We start from the raw sequence: 19,185 nt of genomic DNA on the forward strand, positions 1-19,185 counted from the left end.
TCAAGTGTTAACCCAGCTTCCAGCCTTCAGAGTTTGTTTTTAATAACTCAATTGGGCCTCTCACATCAGGAATTTGACCTTCCCTCTGCAAAGCCCAACACGCACAGTGATATTATTTTCCAAACATGTTAAAACAAATTCCCCCAAAGTCGCATCTCACACTGCCCACTCGTCAGCCTGTATGAAAGGGGTTTCAGGCCTCTCCCGATGTTCCAAATGATTTTCTTCATCTGGTGCTATCAGTCAAGGACTGGAAGCAAACTGGGAACAAAAGCCAGGGCATTCCCCTCTGATTCGCCGAGCTTGGACATTAACGCTTTCTCTTCCTGAGCCACAAATTGAACTCCAGCAGTAAAGGCCAAAACAAGATCAAACTCACATTTTTCTAAGACGACCAGACCAGCACATAAAAAAAATTCCCCTCAATAAAAACGGAATGGATCTTTCATGTGTTCCGAGCCCTGCAGCAAGGCCCCATGCTGGAGCGGAAACGCGTTCCTGGAGTAGAGAAGTGAATCTCAGAACCACCCACCCCGAAATCCAACACCTGATGGATGGACACGGAAGTGATGGGCCACGCACGAACATCATGAGACAATGCAAGATGATAAAGGAGGCACCTAAATATAGAAATATATTTACAAACTAACAAAACAAAAACAGATGGACACCGTGACCTCAATTGGCAAGGCACAAATATATATGCCTGACCCACAAACATCAGAAGGACCGTGACCAAAGCAAACCCGTGTGTGCGGGTGGGGAATTATGGGCAATTTGCTTCCCCCGCCCCCCAATTTCCTTGTATCTTGCTGTTTTAACTTAAAAGCGCATAATTGTAAGCTGAAATACTCATATAAAATCCAAAGACGTGGATCCTGCAACAAATCGACAGAAGTTGGGCCGGGGGATGGTGGAGGCCAGAGTCTGCACGGCGACCCGTGGCTTTGCGTCAAACCGCACACGTACGCTTGGCTGACCACAGAGCCTCGCCTCCTGAGCACAAGCGGTGGGGGGGTTTCATTCACTCACATCTGGCTGCCCCCCGGGGGAAATACAAACCCGGCGCATTGCCTTTCCTGCTGCTGCTGTTCTCAGGTTTCCCCATTCTGTGGGTGACCCCAGAATCGCTGTAACCAGAAACCTGATGGGCTGAGCTGATGGTGAGCGGGGGCGGGGAGAGCCTCATCCCCATGTCGGCCACCAGCCAGGGCTGCAGCTAGATGGGGAGACAGTCCTATGGATGAGGAGATACTTACCCAAGTTGTTATGTGCTGGGGACATCGGATTCGGGGATAGGTTTGGAGAACCTGTGAGGCGAGACAGAGCCATGAGAACGAATAGAACATTCCCGGCTTGGAGATCTAAACTACCCAACACGTGCATCAAGTTGGGGCAGCTCAACACAGCAGAGAACCCTGAGCTGAGCCTCCGAAGCCCAGGAGGAGGTTGGAACCAGGTCCCTGCTCTGCTTTCTCTCCCTGCGCCACAGTCTTCAGCTGAGGAACAAAGAGATGAGCAGATAATCTCAGAGGTCTCTCCCAAGACTTTATGGTGTGAGGATCCGGACCAAGCCCGCAGCACAGGGCACAGAGCTCCCTGGAAACTACGGCCCTAGGAGAATGAGGCGGATGGAAGGCCCTCTCCCCAGCCTCGCTCCAAGGCCCAGGCAGCAAAGGCTCCCCCTTCTGCACAGGTAGGACTGCAGAGGGTGCAGAGGGTGCCCAGAGGGTGCCTGCAAATACCAATCCAGCCCTTTCCCCACATCTCAGGACACCCACTCAGCGGCCTCAGAAATCCTACAACTATACAACTACGCTGACGTTTGATGCAACACATGAGGCTGCTCGTGGGAACGTGTCCAAACCTACCCAATTCTTCCTGCCCGGCTACCTTCCCTCCAGCCTCACTCTCAGGAAAAAAACAAAACCACATGGGCATCCACCTTTAAAAAACAAAACAAAACAAAACAAAAAAAACAACAACAACAAAACCCAGACGGTGTCCTTCCACAAGCCAACTTGGCTCATCCCTTTGTCCCTGGACTCAGAGGGCTGCAGTTATATCTGTAGGAACAGCCCTGTGGGATGGGCGCACAGGTGCCTTGCTTATGGGGGTCTGTCCCCAACTCAGCCGTAACCTCGAGGGTGAGGGATGAGCCATAGGCTTCTCTTCCTCCCCACAGGACCCTACCCATCGGGGGATGTGGAGGAGTCCCAGAAGAGGGAGAGCTTCCAAACTGGCCACGGAGCCCAGGCGTGCCACCAATGTATTAGCGATGGGATTCCAGCAGAGTGGTCTAACCTCTTCGAGCCTTGATTTTTATTTCCCTTCAGGTGTAAAATGGGGCTAATACCATCTGTTGCGTGCTCTGTAGAAATGAAGTGTGATCGTGTGCATACAAATGGCTGCACCATGGCTGGCACACAGCAGGCACTCAATAAATGCTGGTTTCCTGTTTTGTGGCAGCCCAAGTCGAGAAGGCCCAGGAAGGCCGTGGGACCATCTCATTGGTCTGGAAGGACACGTGTGCATGTTAGGGGAGACCCAAGGCCTTGGGACGAGGGGGTCCTCAGACCCCAACCAAGAGACACAATCACATCCCAGCTGGCCGAGGAGCAGCTGGGCTGGTTTCTAAATGGACAACTTGGAGTGAAGAGCAGAGGAGCAGCAGGAGACCCCCCCCACCGACTGGTCGGGGGTCCACAAAGCCCAATGTCCACAGCAGAGCCCTGCAAGTACGCTGTCATAACTAGGTAATGACGCTGTCCCTGCAGCAGAGGGAATGGGGCACAGAGGAGGACAGGGCGGGGTGGAGGAAGCGAGCCCTGAGGGTGGGAAGGTGCCTGGCTGCTCGTTCTGTACTCGGACCCTCTCCTTTGGTCCTGCTTGGACGGTGCTAATTGTTCTACAAACAGGAAGAGCAGGGAGGGAAGAGCAAAGGAGAGTTCAAAGCAATGCTGCATCCAGAGAGTCGCTGCTTGGCTTCGCTGGCCTGCCTTCTGCACCGCCCCCCAGAGCTGCAGCCTTGCAGCGGCCACTTGGCATCGGGGACGGGGAGGCCTGGGACGCACCGCTGCCAGGGTCACGCTGTCAGCCACTCGCGGGGTGGGTGCCACACCCCAAAGCGCCACGACACCCAGGCTGGGTATCGAGCAGCCACGTCCGCAGTGAACACGCAGGTCTCCCTTGTGCCTCTTTCAGGACCTGCACACTGTCTTTCAGGCCGCAGCTAGTGGCTCCGTGGGGACGAGGCATGCCCGTGATCTTCGGGACGGAGCATCTGCTCGGCCCCCTCCTCCTCCTCAGCCAGCCACACACGGCGCTGTGCACATTCTATGTGGCGGCTGGGGTTCAATTCAAGGAGCCGCTGGTTTGGAGCCAATTTGGTCCCGTAACAAATGACGCGGGAACATCTGGAGACACTGGGCTGGGCCCCTCGTGGCAGGAATACATAGATCATGTTCAGTCACTATACAAAAATAGATGCTTCAGGGGCCTCTGCTGGCAAAGAGCCTGCCAGCCTCCATTCAGGCTCTCCTCCTCCTGAGCTCTTGCAGGTGCTCAAGCCCACCCACCACCCCACTGCCACGCTCTCACTGGGGCAGAGATTCTGCTCAAAGCCTGCGGTGGCTCCCGGCCACAGTGAAACCCTTAGTGACACTCCTCTGGTCTCTCCCCGCTTGCCAGCCACACAGAGCTTTCACTGTCCCCAGAAGGCACCAGGCTGTCCTGCCCATGCCCCCCACGACCCCAACTGGCATACCCTTTGCCTGATGGCTTGGTCAACATCCACCCGTCCCTAAGACTCGACTCAAGGAAAGCCTACACTGTGAGCTGCTGCTCCACTCCCAACGCCTCCTCCCCAGGCCGGTTAAGTGGCCATTCCCTGCACCCGCTGCCACGTGGCATCCTCCATCAGGGCAGATAGGAGACAGCACAGTAGCCCTGGTCGTCTTCCTCACAAACCGAGCAGCTCAGGCTCCTCCTCTATCCCCAGCACCTGGCACACAGTGGTTGCTCTATAAATGCCGGGTAGAGGGAGGGAGGGCGGGCAGGCACTCAACGAGGATTAAGACTCTGACCTGCGTCCATGCTGTGGTTCATCTGGTGGTCACTGGTCTCTCCATCTTCACTCAGGTAGCCAGGGGGTGGGGTTTCTGGGAATCAGAAGGAAGGTGGTTCAGTACAGGACCCGGTGTGGACACACCTGCTGCAATCCCGTCACACGTCCATACCACTCTGCCAGCAGCAGGTGCCGGAGGCGCCCTGGGCCTCTGAGCAAGGGCACCAGCCCCCTTGACCCCCATCTCCTCGGCTGGGTTGGGATCACCTTTGTCCATGCCGTCCTGACTCCCAAGACTGAACTGCCTGTTCCTAGAGCCTCTGCCAGGCTAACTTCTTCACGCCCTAGAAGGTCAAGTGTAAGCCCATCCCTCCGGGGAGGCTGAGGACTTGCTTCAGCCTCGCCCACCTCTGTCCTCTGAAGGGCAGCTGCCTCACGCTGCTCTTTGGCTCTGCACGGACACCCTGTTCTTTGTCGCCACTTTAGGGGACATCTTGGCTTCCCCAGTGGGCTTCAAGTTCAATGGCAGCAGCAATCATGATCTGTTTCTCTGAAGGACCCCAGACGGTGACTTAGCTCTCTAAGGTTTGCTCAGTGAACACAGTGACCTACCCCTAGGGGCCAGCGTCCCCCCTGTGAAGGACCTGGAAGAGGCTGCGTCTGTAAAGGGGTCTCTCTGTAGGCCCTGCCCCACTCACAGGCCTCCGATCAACCTCAGCGCAGTGAACTCACTCAGGGTGAGAGGCTTGTCCAAGTCAGAGAGCTCTGAAAGGCAGGCAGGATTCCTGCCGCTGTGACCAGCCCAAGCTCGGCCAAGCAGTTTTCCTGGACGCCCCAAGTGCTGGTGATTCACACGTTATTTGCATGTAAATGAGGGGCTTCTAAAAACATCTGCACTCTGACAGCTGAGCCCGCTTCTCCCCGTGCAGTCGTGCAGTTGGGCAAAACCCCCGCTTGGGCCTCAGCTCCCACCCAGGCTGAAGCCCCCACCAGGCTTACTTACTGAAAGACCATTCTGCGCACCGGCTGCCCGGCCCTCGGCTCCCCCACCGCTCTGCAGGCCCCCAGACCGTCGGGGATCCTGCCCAAACTCCAGCCTCGGCCGTGAGGGCGGTGAGAGAAACACAGCGTTGCTATTTCCGCTTCCAAAATAAATGACGGCACCGAGGCCGGGCGGAAGGGTCACGCCGCCGCTCCTCCGTGCCAAGAAAAGCATCATTACTGAGCGGGGAGCCAAGGCCACGGGTCCTCTCCCAACGGGTGTGCGGTTCTGAGTCAGGGGCCCTCGGGCCAGCGCCGTGTGCGGAGGGGGGACGGGGCAGCCACGGACGGCCAAGAGAGCCGCAGGGAGGCTGGTGTGAGGGCTGCCGGTGCCCCTGCATGCCCCCACGCACCTCTGCACGCCCGGGCGCCTACCTGGAATATTGCTCTGGGGCTCGATGCCCGCGGGGAAGTTAGTGTTTTCGGGGATGGAATGGCTGTAGTCATCCAGCGGGGGGAACTCGGCCGGGATCTCCGTGTGGCGTGGCACCAGCACAGGAGGTAGAACTGTCCAGAAGAGCAGAGGCGGATGGGCGTCAAGGCCAGGCTGGCACCAGAGCCCTCCAAGCGCCACACCCTCCCCACCCCCCCACATGGAAAGGGAAGGGGAAGAAGAGGCAGGGAGGGGATGGAGAGGACACGCAGGGAGCCGCAGACCCCAGGGAGAGGGTGAGACGCTGCCTACCTGGGGTCTCTACCCTCTGATAGTGGTAGGGATTCACGCAGACCTCGTCCTTCTTCATGTTGAAGGCGAACTCACACAGCTCCATGGCCCGCAGCTCATGGTGGCTGTGGAGGTCGGGCCATCGCCACAGGCGGCAGTAGATGACATGGGGGAGCCCCTTCCGGTGGGACACCTGCAGTCGGCCATCCAGGGACCTGCAGGGATGGGGAGGGAGGGAAAGCAACAGTGAGGTGGATTTGGCTTGCCTTCTCCCTGCGACTGAGCCTGCTGGCAGAGCCTCAGGGCACTCTCCCCTCTCTTCATTTCTCTGAGCCCCAAGGGGCCTGGAGATCAGAGAATCTCTGTCAGGGCTGGCAGGGATCCCAGGTGGGGAACATAGAGGTCCCCCAAGAAGGCCAAAGGCCTCCCCGGCTTGGCAGGGGGGACCCTGACTACACCAGGCCCTAGAGTGAGTCCTCCCAGCCCTTAACCCCCCATAGGAAGGCAATGGCGCTTGAATCAGGCTCTGAAAAGGTCCACGGGCTGGGCCGTGTGCAGAGGGGGCCAGGGCTGAGCAAGAACACTTGTCTTCAGGTCCGTGCCCGTATGAGCCACGGGGATGCTGTGAAGTGTCAAAGTCAGGCCGCGTCTAACCCCTCCCAACACTCACGCAGCAAATCCCCCACACGTCAGAAAGCAAGAAGGGTCCCTCCTCCTTTTGGCTGGCATTTGTGATGAGGCAGGGAGGGAAAGAGAGTAATTAAAGGGAATTTTGAGCTGTAAGACTCTACACTGCCAATCTCGCAGGAACCGCTTTCAGTTTGAGGGCCGTCTGCAGGCGTCACCTGGGTGTCACGGTCCACACTGCGCTCCTGGTTCAGAGCGCAGGCCTGAGGCGTGGCGCATACGCTCAGCGGGCACGGAGCCGCAGCCCCACACCAGGCTCAGTTCTGCACCCGTCCCCAGCCTGGCTGGGCCAAACACCACTGCCAACGACAGCGTCCTGTCCCTGCTCAGACAAGGCCTTCTGTGGTGACCTGGCCTCTGAGCAGCTGTGACCTGGTGTCCTCACCTCTCAGGCCAGGCCAAAGTGTGGTCCCTGGACAAGCAGCACGGGTCCTCGGGCATTTGCTAGAAAGGAAGAATCTCAGAGGCTGCCCCAACCTTCTAAGTCAGAACCTTCCTCTTTTTTTTTTTTTTTTTTTTTTTTTACCCCTTCATAGTTTATTGTCAAGTTGGTTTCCATACAAGAACCTTCCTCTTGATAAAACCTCCAGGTGATCCGCATGACGAGAAAGGTGGAGCAGTGCAACAGGATGGCACAGCTGGGAACTCAGCAAGGCACCATCCGCCGAGAGTAAGGTGGGGAGGTAGAAGGCTCCTGAAGGTGACGTCCAGTCTCAGGCAGGGGAGGAGACCCCCTTCACACTGGCCTCTATCTAACAGATATTTTTACGAGCTCCTACTATTGTGTGATGCTAGAGACACAGGGGTGAGGAATCAGAGGTCACAGTGATTTTTACGAGCTCCTACTATTGTGTGATGCTAGAGACACAGGGGTGAGGAATCAGAGGTCACAGTGTTTCACTGGGACCGCAGAGTGCTCCCAGCTCCTCCAGTCCAATGGACAAGACCAACAGTGATCCAACGATCACACGCAGCTACCAGGACAAACCATGTGAGTGTTGTGAAGGAAAAGCAGGGAACCACAAGAGAGTGTTTGGCCCTGGGGGCCTTGCTTTGCCGAAGGGCTGGAAGGGGCATCTCTGAGGAGGTGATGGTTGGCCTCAAAGTCTAAACGACAAGGGAGAACTAACCAGACCGGGGCAGGGGAGGAGGGCATTCCAAGTAGGGGGGTGAGCCTGGGCAAAGGCCCCGAAAAGGGTGGAAAATGTGGTAAGCGGGGAGAACAGAAGGGCCGGAGTGACTGGGGACCACAGAGGGAGAGGCCAGGGTATAAGACAAGGCAGGGAGGCGGGCAGACTAACTCTGCAGGGCCTTGGGAGCTATGATCGAAGGTTCCACCTTTTTCCTAAAAGCCATAGGAGTCCCTGAGATGTTGAAGTAGAGGGTGTGTGCATGTGTGTGCATGAAAATCCTGGCAGCGTGGACAAGTTTGGGGGCCGTGGGGGTGGAGACAGGTGCATGTGAATAAAGGGGTACACAATGGGGGACCACTCTCCCTACAAGAGGGCCCATTCTAGGACCCCACTGGCCAGTGGGTATGACTTTTCTTAATAGCTGGGGGTGGGGGACAGTGGAGAATCATTTGCAGGCTCTCCCTCCTCGCCCCACTCCAGGACTGAGGGCACCCATGTGCCTGAATAAACAGAATTTATGGGCACTCTGTGAGGGAGGCCTAGCCACATGCAACCAGGAGCACCAACCGAAGGAAAGAAATAGGAATCCAACCAAACTCTCTAAGCCACTGGCCTGGGAATAGGGAGGGAACAAAGGTCAGTGCAAACCTTGGTCACAGGGACTGACAGAGAGCGCTGACGAAGGGCAAGTCAAAGGATGTAATTACCTCCCTCCCATGGGGCCCTGGACCAAGGAACCCCTCCAGCCAAAAAATGGTAATTACCAGGCAGAACAAGAGAGGGGAGCCTGGACTCGTGCCTGAGGTAGAAAAGGAACACTACCCGATATGGAGTCATGTGGCCTGGGGTCAAGACAGGGTTCCCCTCTCCCAGCTGGGAGACACTGGGCGAGTCATGAGGTCTCTGGACCCTCAGCTACTTCCTCTGTAAGATGCAAACATTCCCCCCACCCCCTTCCCATAGCTCAGTCTCCTCTGGAGGTCAGCGAGCATTATTATTCCCCGTGACAGCAGCCCTGGATAAACCGGGGGTGGGGTGGGGGGTTCTAGAGCTGGGGAGGAGAGAAAAGGAGAGTGGGAAGTGATGAGCGGAGACAGAATTATTCAGCTGCTCCCATTTTCTCGCAGAGCCAATAAGCGCCCGCAGATGAGGAAAGCGGCCCCATTCACCTGTCAGTGTTTGACTAAAGGCCCGGCTAAGAGCCAGGGGGACACTATAGCAGCCTCCTCAGGGGGAGGCCCTGGAGAAAGGGTCAGGTGGGCAGCGAGGGAGCCCCCCCTCCCCCACCTGGTTGACCAAAGGGGGTGACCCCCTGGTCTTAAGAATAACAGTGACACAGGGCAAGAGCAGGGGCAGTGCAGGACAGCACGAGAGAAGGGTCTCCACTTGCGTGCAGCAGACAGCTCGAGACAGCGAGCAAAAGGCCAAGTTCCTGACAACTTGATACCCAGGCCTGAGCCTTTAGGAAGGGAAGGTGGAGGGGACAGGATGCTCTGAGCACTCCTGATAAGGCAAGACCCTCACACTCCAGCCCTAACATCCGAAAGCCCCGGAACCAGGACACCTCACGTGACAGAGACTGGACAGGACCCAGGAACTCACACCTGCTCAGGGACCGGCAAGGGGTGAAAGGGCACAGAGCAGGTGGAAACGGGCCTGCCATGTGAACACGCGGCTCTGGCACAATACAGGTGACTAAGGTCAAGGTCTGGGCGTGAGGCGGGTTGTAACATGTTCTTTATAGGTTTTTGCAGTTGAGGGGTGGGGAGGAGCGTCTAGGAGGACAGGTTTGTTGCATCCGTAGGTCAAGAACCTCAGTTGGCCAATTCCTCATTCAATCCTGTCTGCATCTCATGGGCTGTTTTCTCTTGAGGATAAAGTGCTTAGCTGTCTCCCTGAAGCATTATGTATAGGAGACTCCAGGCAAAGAGGAAGGAATGGGGAGAAATGAGGAGAGAAAGCAAAGGCGAAGGACTATGGGGGTAGGTAGAAGAGGGTGGTGGAGGGAAGGAAGAGAGGAGAAAGGGAGGGGTGAGGAATGGATAGAGGGGGGGAGGGAAGGCAGGAGGGAAGGGAGAGTAAGAAAAGTCCTTCCATCAAATACAACAACCTGAAAGGATGCGTCTCTTGTGCCCAAGATAACGAGAAGAACGCAGACATAGAAACGCGGCCAAATGGGAAGAGATATCAGAGGGGAGTGAGCTGAAACTAAGCACCTGTCAGAGGAAGCCAACAAAAGTGATTCTGTTTGTGCCTCAGAACCTGGGAAAGACTCAGGAATTGGAAGCACCATATACTTCTCAAGAGGGGGCCCAAACAGGGGCGCCTGGATGGCTTAGTTGGTTCAGCGTCTGACTTCGGCTCAGGTCATCATCTCACGGTTCATGGGTTCGAGGCCCGCGTCGGACTCTGTGCTGACAGCTAGCTCAGAGCCTGGAGGCTGTTTCAGATTCTGTGTCTCCCTCTCTCTCTGACCCTCCCCTGCTTACACTGTCTCTCTTTCTCTCAGAAATAAATAAAACAATAAAAAAAAAAAACAAAAAACAGAGGAGGCTCAAACAGCAGAACGGGTTGAAAGTCTACGGAAAAGGCAGCCAGATCAGCTCTCCACCCTGAGCCGCTGCAAACAGGGCCTCCCCAATCCTGCGAGACACAGGGCTGCTCTCTGCAGAAAATGAACCAGAGAGCGGGGCTCTGGATGGGGTCACCAGGGCAGAGCGAGGGTGAAGGTCAGACGAGGGCTGGAAACGGGATGTCGTGACTAACCTCCTGCTCACTCGGCACCCAGGCCTGTGACAGGCAGGCCCGGGCCCCCGACCCCCACCCTGTGGAGAAATTAAACAGCTCAGCCCGTAAGACATGCAATACTGACATCTGGGGAGCCTCCAACGAAAGAGCTGCCAGCTCACCCTATAGGGAGGCTTACCTGCCAACGCCTAACAGAGCATTCGATATGCCTTCTAGCACTTCGCTCTTACATATGAACGCACAGCCAGAACTCTCAGCCATTTAGAGAACGCCTCTAACAGAAGACACAGAGACAGAAATAAGGGGGTGGGAGGGGGGAGGAAGTCTCAGACAATACAGGGAGCAGAAAAACTTTCAAACAAAGTGAAACAAAAACTACTCTCAGGAAGAAAAAATAGTACAATCCTAAAACAGGAACATTCACAAACTATGAAAAAAAAAAACCTGCTGGAAATAAAAATTAATAGGAGTTAAAAATTCAGGAGAGACTTCTTGAGTTTTTTCAATTGGGTTTTTTTTTTTATTGTTCTAATGTTTTATTTATTTCTGAGAGGGAAAGAGAGAGAGAGAGAGAGAGAGAGAGAGAGAGAGAGAGCAGGGGAGGGGCAGAGAGGGAGGGAGACGCAGAATCCGAAGCAGCTCCAGGCTCCGAGCTGTCAGCACAGAGCCTGACACGGGGCTGGAACCCACGAACCGTGAGATCATGACCTGAGCTGAAGTTGGACGCTGAACCGACTGAGCCACCCAGGCGCCCCTCAACTGGGTTTTTAAAAATCAAGGGAGGCCCAGTAACCAAGGCAGTGCAGTAATGGCAAACAGCTGATAAACACGTCAATGGAGACTAACAGAATCCAGAAACGGTTACATATATATGGGTATTTTCAACAAAGCTCATTTTCAACAAAGGTCCAAAGACCATGTAGTAGAGAGAGGATGGTCTGTTCAACAAATGGTTCTGGAACAACTGGACGTAAGGCAAGTAAACTTGAACCTACAGCTTGCACCCTGTGCCAAAATTAATTAAAACGGGTCCTGATACAAATCCTGAAACTACAACTTGCAGGAGAATACCCAAGGGGTGTACAAGGATCTCCGTGATCTTGGGCTAGACACACATTGCTTAGATACCACATCAGAAGCACATTCCACTCAAACGAAAGTTGACAAATTGGACTTCATCAAAACGGAAGCTCCGGGGCTTTGAATGGCATTGTTTGGAGAATAAAAAACCACAAGTTCGGGGAAAATATTTGCAAGGCCCATATCTGATAAAGGACCTGTTTCCAGAATATGTAAAGAACTCTGAAAATTCAATATTAAGAAAACAAACAACCCAGCGATTAAAAAAAAAAAAAACACGGGTCATTTGAACAGACATGCCACAAAAAGCTACAAAGATGGTCAGTGAGGCACACGAAATGAGGCTCGACACCACCAGTTTCCAAAGAGAAATGCAAACTCAAACCATGGTGAGACACCACTTTGTAACTGTTCGACTGGCTGCAATTAAAGACCATGCCACATGCTGGTGAGGGCTTGGAGAGACTAAAACTTCAGACGCTGTTGGGTGGTCATGTAAAATGGTAGAACTACTTTGGAAAACAGTTTGCAAATCTCTTAAGAACTGCAAAAATAAGCCTATACCATATGATCCACCCATTCCACTAAGCACTTGCCCAATACAAGTAAAAACATCTCTCCGTTGGAAGACCTGTGTACGAACGTTCATAGCAGTTTTGCTGGTAGTAGCCCCAAAAATGGAAGCTACCCAGTGTTTGTCAGCAACGGGTGAACAAACTGCGATGTATCCACACAAAGCAGCACCACTCAGCAATGAAAAGGAACAAACTATCGATATACGCAACAACGCAGATGAATTTAAAAACAGTCATGCCGAGTGAAAGAAGCCAGGCGTGATTCTGTTTATGTCAAATTACAGAGTAACCTAAAGGAAAAATGCAAACTTCTCTAGAGTGACAGAAAGCAGATCAACGGTTGCCTGGGGTTGGGGTGAAGGGATGGAAGTGGGGGCTTGTTGGGGGTTAAAGGCTATGTTGATTATCTCCATAGCAGTGCTGATTTCACAGATATACACAGATGTCAGCATTTATCAAGTTGTACACTTAAAAATATGCGCAGTTTGCTGTAGGTCAATTATACCATTATTAAAAATAATAATAAAAGGCAAGAGCTTGGGGACTTTGGATGGAGAAACCTGGATTCAAAGATTGACCGTGTTCAATAATCGTATCAACTTAGATTAAGCAATCAACAAGATTGCTTAAGGTCTTGGTCTTAATTTTGTATCATCTTCATTCAATTGCTGGAAAGACTAAATGCTACTCAGTGCAGAAAGCCTTCGTCATGGAGTCAGGACATCGTTAACAGGCAGCCATCTACCGTCACCACTGTTTCCAGGAAAGTAAAAGGTACACGGTACGGAGCTCAAAAACACCAGGCCCCCTCTGAGGCTCTGTCATGTGGGTGACAGCCCGGCTGGCTCCAGAGAGGCTTCAGTTGGGCTGGTGCTTCTAATTTTCTCAAGGCTTCTGTGCTCTTTGAATCTCAGAGCAGCCTTTCCGCGGTGCCATGTGGGTCATACGGCAAGGCTTGTAGGGACCGTGTATCGGTGTGTCCGAGATGTAAGGCTCCTCTCCTGGGATCATACACCAGTCTGCACCGGGCTGCTGGGGAAGACCAGCAAACCTGGCTGCCAGGCTGGGCCCTGGCACTCTCTCTGGCTCATGAGCACGTGACTACCAGTCTGGCTTGGCAGGATTTTCCAGAAATCATCTGGTCCATGCCCCCTGCTTCTGGGCCGTATGACTCCCAAACTTACGACGGGGAGGGGATCTCATTCACTTCTTCTTAGGCATCCGCAGCTACTCCTCTTGGTTCAGAGTCTGGGCTGCCCAGAGCCAGCCCTGGAAGGATTCCTTCTTGCTCCCTCTGTCCCACTCAAAACCCTCACCAGTGCTTACCAGAGGCATAATAGTGAACTGGGAGTTTCAGCTGCTGGATCTAATTTAGCTGATGTGCCCAGTGTACACCCTCCCAAGCTTACAGGGCAGCGGGCCCGTGTTAAGTAAATCCAATAAAAAGGTCTTAATTCTGAGCTGATGTTACCAGGAACATGCTCGGTTGCAAAAGATCTATTTATGACCCACTCTGTTCCCTGACCCAGCCCTTCCTTGTAGCCCAAAACCACTTACTTGCTGAGGCTAAGAGCACAGTCCCAGGAACTGGCCTTTGGGCCTCCTCCCCATTTAGGATGGAGATCTCTTCCCGTACCCAGTGGCTTCCTGATGAGAGACCTCCGAGTCTTTCTCCAGCAACCCTCTCCAGCTCGTCTGACAGAGGTTTTAATCCTTAAATACATTCTTCACCAGCCGAACCATTTCCTGTAGCAGGAAATTAGGTTTCCTCCCATTGGCTCCAAGTGGGACCCGTGAAGGATCCCAAAATGGCGGAGGGAGCCATGGCCAAGGATGTGGACATGCCAGAGCCCAGAGCCGACGGTAAGGCAGAGTCCGGCCAGAGCGCTCCCCGGGGACAGGGTGGGGCTAGACCTACCTCCTGCCACATGCCATTCACACCCTCAGTTAACAGGGATCCGCTACCCACAGCCATCTGGGGGCCAGCATGAAATACCAGAGGATGTGGACACAGGGGTCCAGAAGACTGGGAACAGAGCACACGAGTTCCAGAAACACGCCAAGATCTATTCAGCATGAACCGTGTGCCAGGCAAACTATTACGTGAGAATGCAAAAATGGCAACACCCCAGGATGTGCTGCCTTCACCAAGCTCAGAGAACCTATGGGGCTTGCCTCAAATCCTATAACTGCGCAAGGCAGGGCCAGGATTCACACCCAGGCCGGGGCTGAGAACCAGAGGAGGGGCAGGGTAAACAGTGCTCTTTCTGCTGTCACACACTGCATGCTGATCAGGGAAACGGGCTTCCTACCAATCAGCAGATACCGACTGAACACATCTATCGCATTCCAGGCATTAGTCAAAGAAGTGAACAGAAAGTAAATTCATTAGCATCACCCTATTTCAGTTGAAACCGATTTTATTTAACATGCACAATACTATCCTTTCTAGCGTCTTTCAGAGATGACCTTTCTTTTTTGACTTGCCCATTAAGTAGTAATAATAACAATAATGACAGAAGTTACTACTACTACTATAGGCCAGGCACTGTGCTGGTCACTCGATGACCACTGCAGATTGAACTAGTCACTTTTCCTGTATCCATGCCCTTTGCTGGATGGCTCCGCTGCTCCTAATCATGGGTCTAGTGTATTTACTCAGCTCTTGACTTTGGGCCAGGCTATGGACTAGCTCTGGCCCATGGAACAGGAGCAATGGTCTCTTCTTACACCTCACCTCAAGAAGAGCTCCTCTTCCATCTGGGCCCAGGATCGAACACAGGGGGAGCAAACAGAACCAAACCTGTACAAGGCACCGAGCCCACATGAGCCATAGAAGCAGGAGTAAGCACAAACAATGGTCTAAGCTCCTGAGCTTTTGGAATGTTTGTTACTTAACACTAGCTGACTGAGACACCACCACTGGTCTCCCAGATAAACTTACAAGTATCATTATCATCACATCCTGATGGAGAAATAGAGCAATTGCAAGCTTTCCCAGCTTTGCATAGGCCCAGGGTTAATATAAAATGAGGACACTCTATGGGACACTCTTTTTCTTGACTCTAAATGGGCCATAATGACCATTTCCTGACCTTGAATAAGACACTGAGAGAAGACATAACCAGTTCAGAAGGTCTTAGTTTTTGTTTATGGAGAACAACCTATCTACAAGCTTTCAGAATCCATTTGCATTACCCGTGAACTTACCCCAATTACTCAACTAATTGTAACTTTTTGAAGTGATTCAACTAGCACAGTAACCCCCAAACCAAAGCTTCGGTAGCCCTTTCAACTCCATTTATTCTCTACTTTTACATCGTTCCCTAATATCTGCTATGTCTCAGTCTAATGAAAATGGGCTATTTCCCACCTTGGGGTTGCCAGTTATACCACAAACCTTTACCCATGCCTATTACTCCCCTGAACATGGGTGCTGCAGCTGATAGGTGCACATGCTCTGACCGTTTGGCGCGTTCCCTGCCTTCACCAGTGCGATGAGGCCTCCCTGCTTCCCTTTGACAACAATCACGCCATGTGTCTACTCAGCTGCAATAAAACATTTACATTTTTTTTAAAGTTTACTTATTTTGGAGTTGGGAGGAGGAAGAAAGGGGCAGAGAGAGAGGAAGAAAGAGAATCCCAACTTGGGGCTTCATCTCATGAACCGTGAGATCATGACCTGAGCCAAAATCAGGAGTTGGATGTTCACGTGACTGAGCCCCCCAGGCGCCCCTACACTACACTTTTCTTGAGCTTTGCATTTTATGTGGGGTTTCTTTTTGTTTTTCTGGTACCAAATAAAAGGAAGGTTTGAGTGACTTCACGTGTGGGTTAGATGCTCACTCAGCAAACTACCTAAGAAACAGACCGTCTATCTCAGAAGGCAGAAAAAAAATTCTAGAGGCTTTAAAAGGCCCCTTGCATTGCTTCCCTTTGGCCTTTGAGTGACAGCAGCCTGCCTGAGAGCCCTCCCTCTCTGCTGCTGCTTACCACGCAAACATCAGGACAGGCCCTTCCTTCTTCCATGACACGGACAACTCTGGACAATGATCTGGCAGAGCAGCAAGTGGGAAAGCCCAGAAAACACTCCTGCTGAGAGGGTCATCTGATTTGGGGGTTCACCCAGGATCCATTCCCTTTGGTAAACATGCTAACACCAAAGGATCCTTTTCTCTGGGCGGAACTTCTGCCGGGGGTTCGTGCCGTGTCTCTCAGCTGCGGGTGACAACCACAGAGTCCTAACGCTCAGGGAACAAAGTGTCCTGGTCAGCTGAAGCTCCGGCTAAGTGGACGTCTGCCTGAAAACCCACGGTGAGAACTACACATGGCCGGGACTCGAGGAGCTTTGAGAGTGTCTTGTCTACTGCCTTCCTCTCGTGGCTGAGGAAACAGAATGATGGATTAAGCACCTCCAGGTCACCCAGCAAATGAACACGAAGTGAGAAGGTGGCTTTCCCAACCGCTGTTTCCCTGGCACCAATCTCCCTCCTGATGAAGTCTGTAATGTGTATAGGACCCCACCTTCCCACCTTGCGAAGCTGAGTATGATCAAACGCCATTTTTTTCTTTGTTGTAACTATCTTAAGTGGCCTGGAGGTCTCACTCTTTAGGAGGACTAACGTCCAAAAACAGGACTGTGTGATCGGTGACTCTGGTGAAGGGTGAATGCTGTACTTCCTGTCCTATCGCTGCACCTTTCTGAGGCTTGAAATTATATTAACATAAAACGTTACGAACAAACCAAACTTGAGCCATACGTGGAATATGCTATTCCCAGACCCTTGCAGAGTTTTCTCTGGTTGTTGGAGTTTAAATAAGAAACATTCCCAACATCAGCCTGTTCTCGTTGCTTGGTGCTGTGAAGAAGGACCCCGGCTAGATGAAGTCTGTGGTCGGGTAGGTTCTGGATAACTGAGGTTTCACTACGAGCTCTGCCACAGGGGCCACATGCTCTCACCCAGTTTCAGAAGTGTTGTCAGTAGGTTCTGAAAGTAGAAGCACGTTTTTGAATGCTCCAGATAGACTGGGCTCTGAGGAGCTCGAAACTGGATTTCACAACCCTCGATACCAGTCATTAAACCACTTCCACCAAGAACAACTCAATTTCCATCTGAACTTGCAAATGGATAATATCCGATGCCTCGGGCTGCCAAATTCAGTGAACACCCAATAAAAGGCCAGGCTGAAGCCCCGAGTGCTTTGCCCCGGAGCAGAGGCTAACCTCTCCTTCACTTCTCTGCACTGTATTTCGGGCTCCCCTCTCCCTGTCCACCTTCCAAGGCAGTCTTCTTAGGTCTGTGATTAGGACCCCTTGCAGATGAGCCCTCCACGTGGGCCCCAGAGATTCAAAGAGCTCCCTGGGCAGACTCTTAAAAGAGGAACATCTCGCTGCCCTCTGCTAAGGGCCAGACCCTATGGGAAATACACGGAGATCATCAGTACCTGGGGGCTCCCTTCCTCCCCAGGGGCTAGGGGTTAGGCACGGAATGTGTGCTTCCTGGGAGAAACAGGAGGCTGATTTATGGAAAAAGTTCAGCTTAATTATGATCCTCTGTAAAGCACACGTACACCAAGACCTTTTCAACATGCGGCTGTAAGGCAAGCCCAGCGGTTTATCAGCCTCAGCTCTCCCGATGTTTGGGGCCAGATGGCTCTTGGGCAGGGGAGGGAGGAAGCTGTTCTGTGCACTGTAGCATGTTTAGCAGCATTCCTGGCCTCTACCCACTAGATGCCGCTCCCAGCCCCAGTTGTGATAACCCAAAGTATCTCCAGATACTGCCCAATGTCCCCCTGGGAGCAAATTCACTTCCCTTGAAAACCTGTGGGTTACGGAAATGCTCTGGCACAGGTTGGGGGTGGGGGACAGAAGCAATTCACAGCTCAGAGCAGGTGTCTGCTTGCCACTTCTCCCTCAGTATCTCACTGGATGATACAGGGGTCCTGGGTGGTGGTATCCTCTCACTTTACAGGTGAAAGTTTCATGTGATGTTGGGGGTGTGCCCCAAGTTACCCAGAGCAGCTAGCAGCAGTTCCTGACCTTGAATCTGGGTGTTATACCCCAAGCCCAATTCCCTATGATCTCAAAACACAATGTGCACCCTGTCAGAATGATCAGATCCTCCGTGGGCTCCGGGAAGACAGCTGTCCTGTTTCTTCTCTTCCCCCATGCAAAGAAAGGAGTTAAGCCTTAGTGGAGGAAGAGGTTTCTTCGGAAATCTATTTAACAGCCTTGGTTTTCAAAAACTTTTTTTTTCTCCAAGCACCAGCTTGACGGGGGTAGGGGTGCTTTTTCTTGGGTATCAGCAGGAACCCAGAACTTTGGGTCACAAATGGAAGAGGCTAGAGATCTGAGTTGGTCTCTGGTTACTGGAAGAAAGGGAAAGAGTCATTCCCAGGCTTCACAGAACTTTCTGGATGGCCATTTCACCCTGCCCGTTAACATTCATTCACTCAGAGCAGAATTAAGCCTGAAGATCATTTGTTTGTTTTTAAAGAGATCACTCACAGACCGTTCAGGATACTCACAGCCCTTGGCAATGTGCTGAGGGGCTTAAGGCAAAAAGCACACTTCAGCCCAGCTTTTATTACAACCCTCCTCCCCAAAGCTCACCTCATAAAATACAGGGAGCTTGAGACAGAATCATAAATCCAGGTGTGTTTAGAAACTTCTTCTAACTCCCCTGGGTGCTTCTGGCCTTGGGTCCTCCTACAGCCTTTTCCTACAGCAGGGCTGTTCACAGGACCCACACTCGCAGGCTCTGTTTCCAAACTGCTTTTGGGAAACGGATGGATGTGTATTTTCAATTCAGGGGGAAACAAAAATAAAAATAAAATGCCAAGCTATATCCACAAGACAGAAACAACCGGAACAGAAAGGACTCCTTCTCTCTAGGACAATGTGATGTTCCAGGTGGGGAAACGAAAATGAGCAGTTAGGGAAAGAAAGAGATTTCCTGGCCTCCAAAATCTAACTCTGGAGGGAAAGGCAAAAAGAAAAGAAAAAGACTATTAGATAATTATCTTGGCTTGGACCCTCTTCTCTGTCCAGGGTAGGTGTGGGGGAGGCGGGGGAGAGGGGCAGGACGGGGGCTAAAATACAGATCTTGACCTTCCTCTAATAAATGCCTTAAGACTGAGAAATATCTTTGCTCCTTAAAAAATAAAAACAGCAGGGCACCAGAAAGTCAC

General features: G+C 52.5%; 1 protein-coding gene across 1 annotated transcript in view; it reads right to left on the bottom strand.

Moving 5' to 3' along the window:
• The window catches only part of SMAD3 (SMAD family member 3), a 119,542-nt gene that overhangs the window by 21,301 nt on the left and 79,056 nt on the right, over positions 1-19,185 (bottom strand). The window contains exons 2-5 of the mRNA XM_039218574.1: positions 5,793-5,986; positions 5,483-5,614; positions 4,086-4,160; positions 1,260-1,310 (exon numbers count right to left, since the gene is read on the bottom strand). Of these exons, the coding sequence (XP_039074505.1) occupies positions 1,260-1,310; positions 4,086-4,160; positions 5,483-5,614; positions 5,793-5,986 (452 nt within the window). The remainder of the gene's footprint in view (positions 1-1,259; positions 1,311-4,085; positions 4,161-5,482; positions 5,615-5,792; positions 5,987-19,185) is intronic.

Source organism: Hyaena hyaena, unplaced genomic scaffold (genome assembly GCF_003009895.1).
Source record: "Hyaena hyaena isolate Hyena2069 unplaced genomic scaffold, ASM300989v1 scaffold_15, whole genome shotgun sequence".
In the NCBI taxonomy this organism is placed as follows: Eukaryota; Metazoa; Chordata; class Mammalia; order Carnivora; family Hyaenidae; genus Hyaena; species Hyaena hyaena.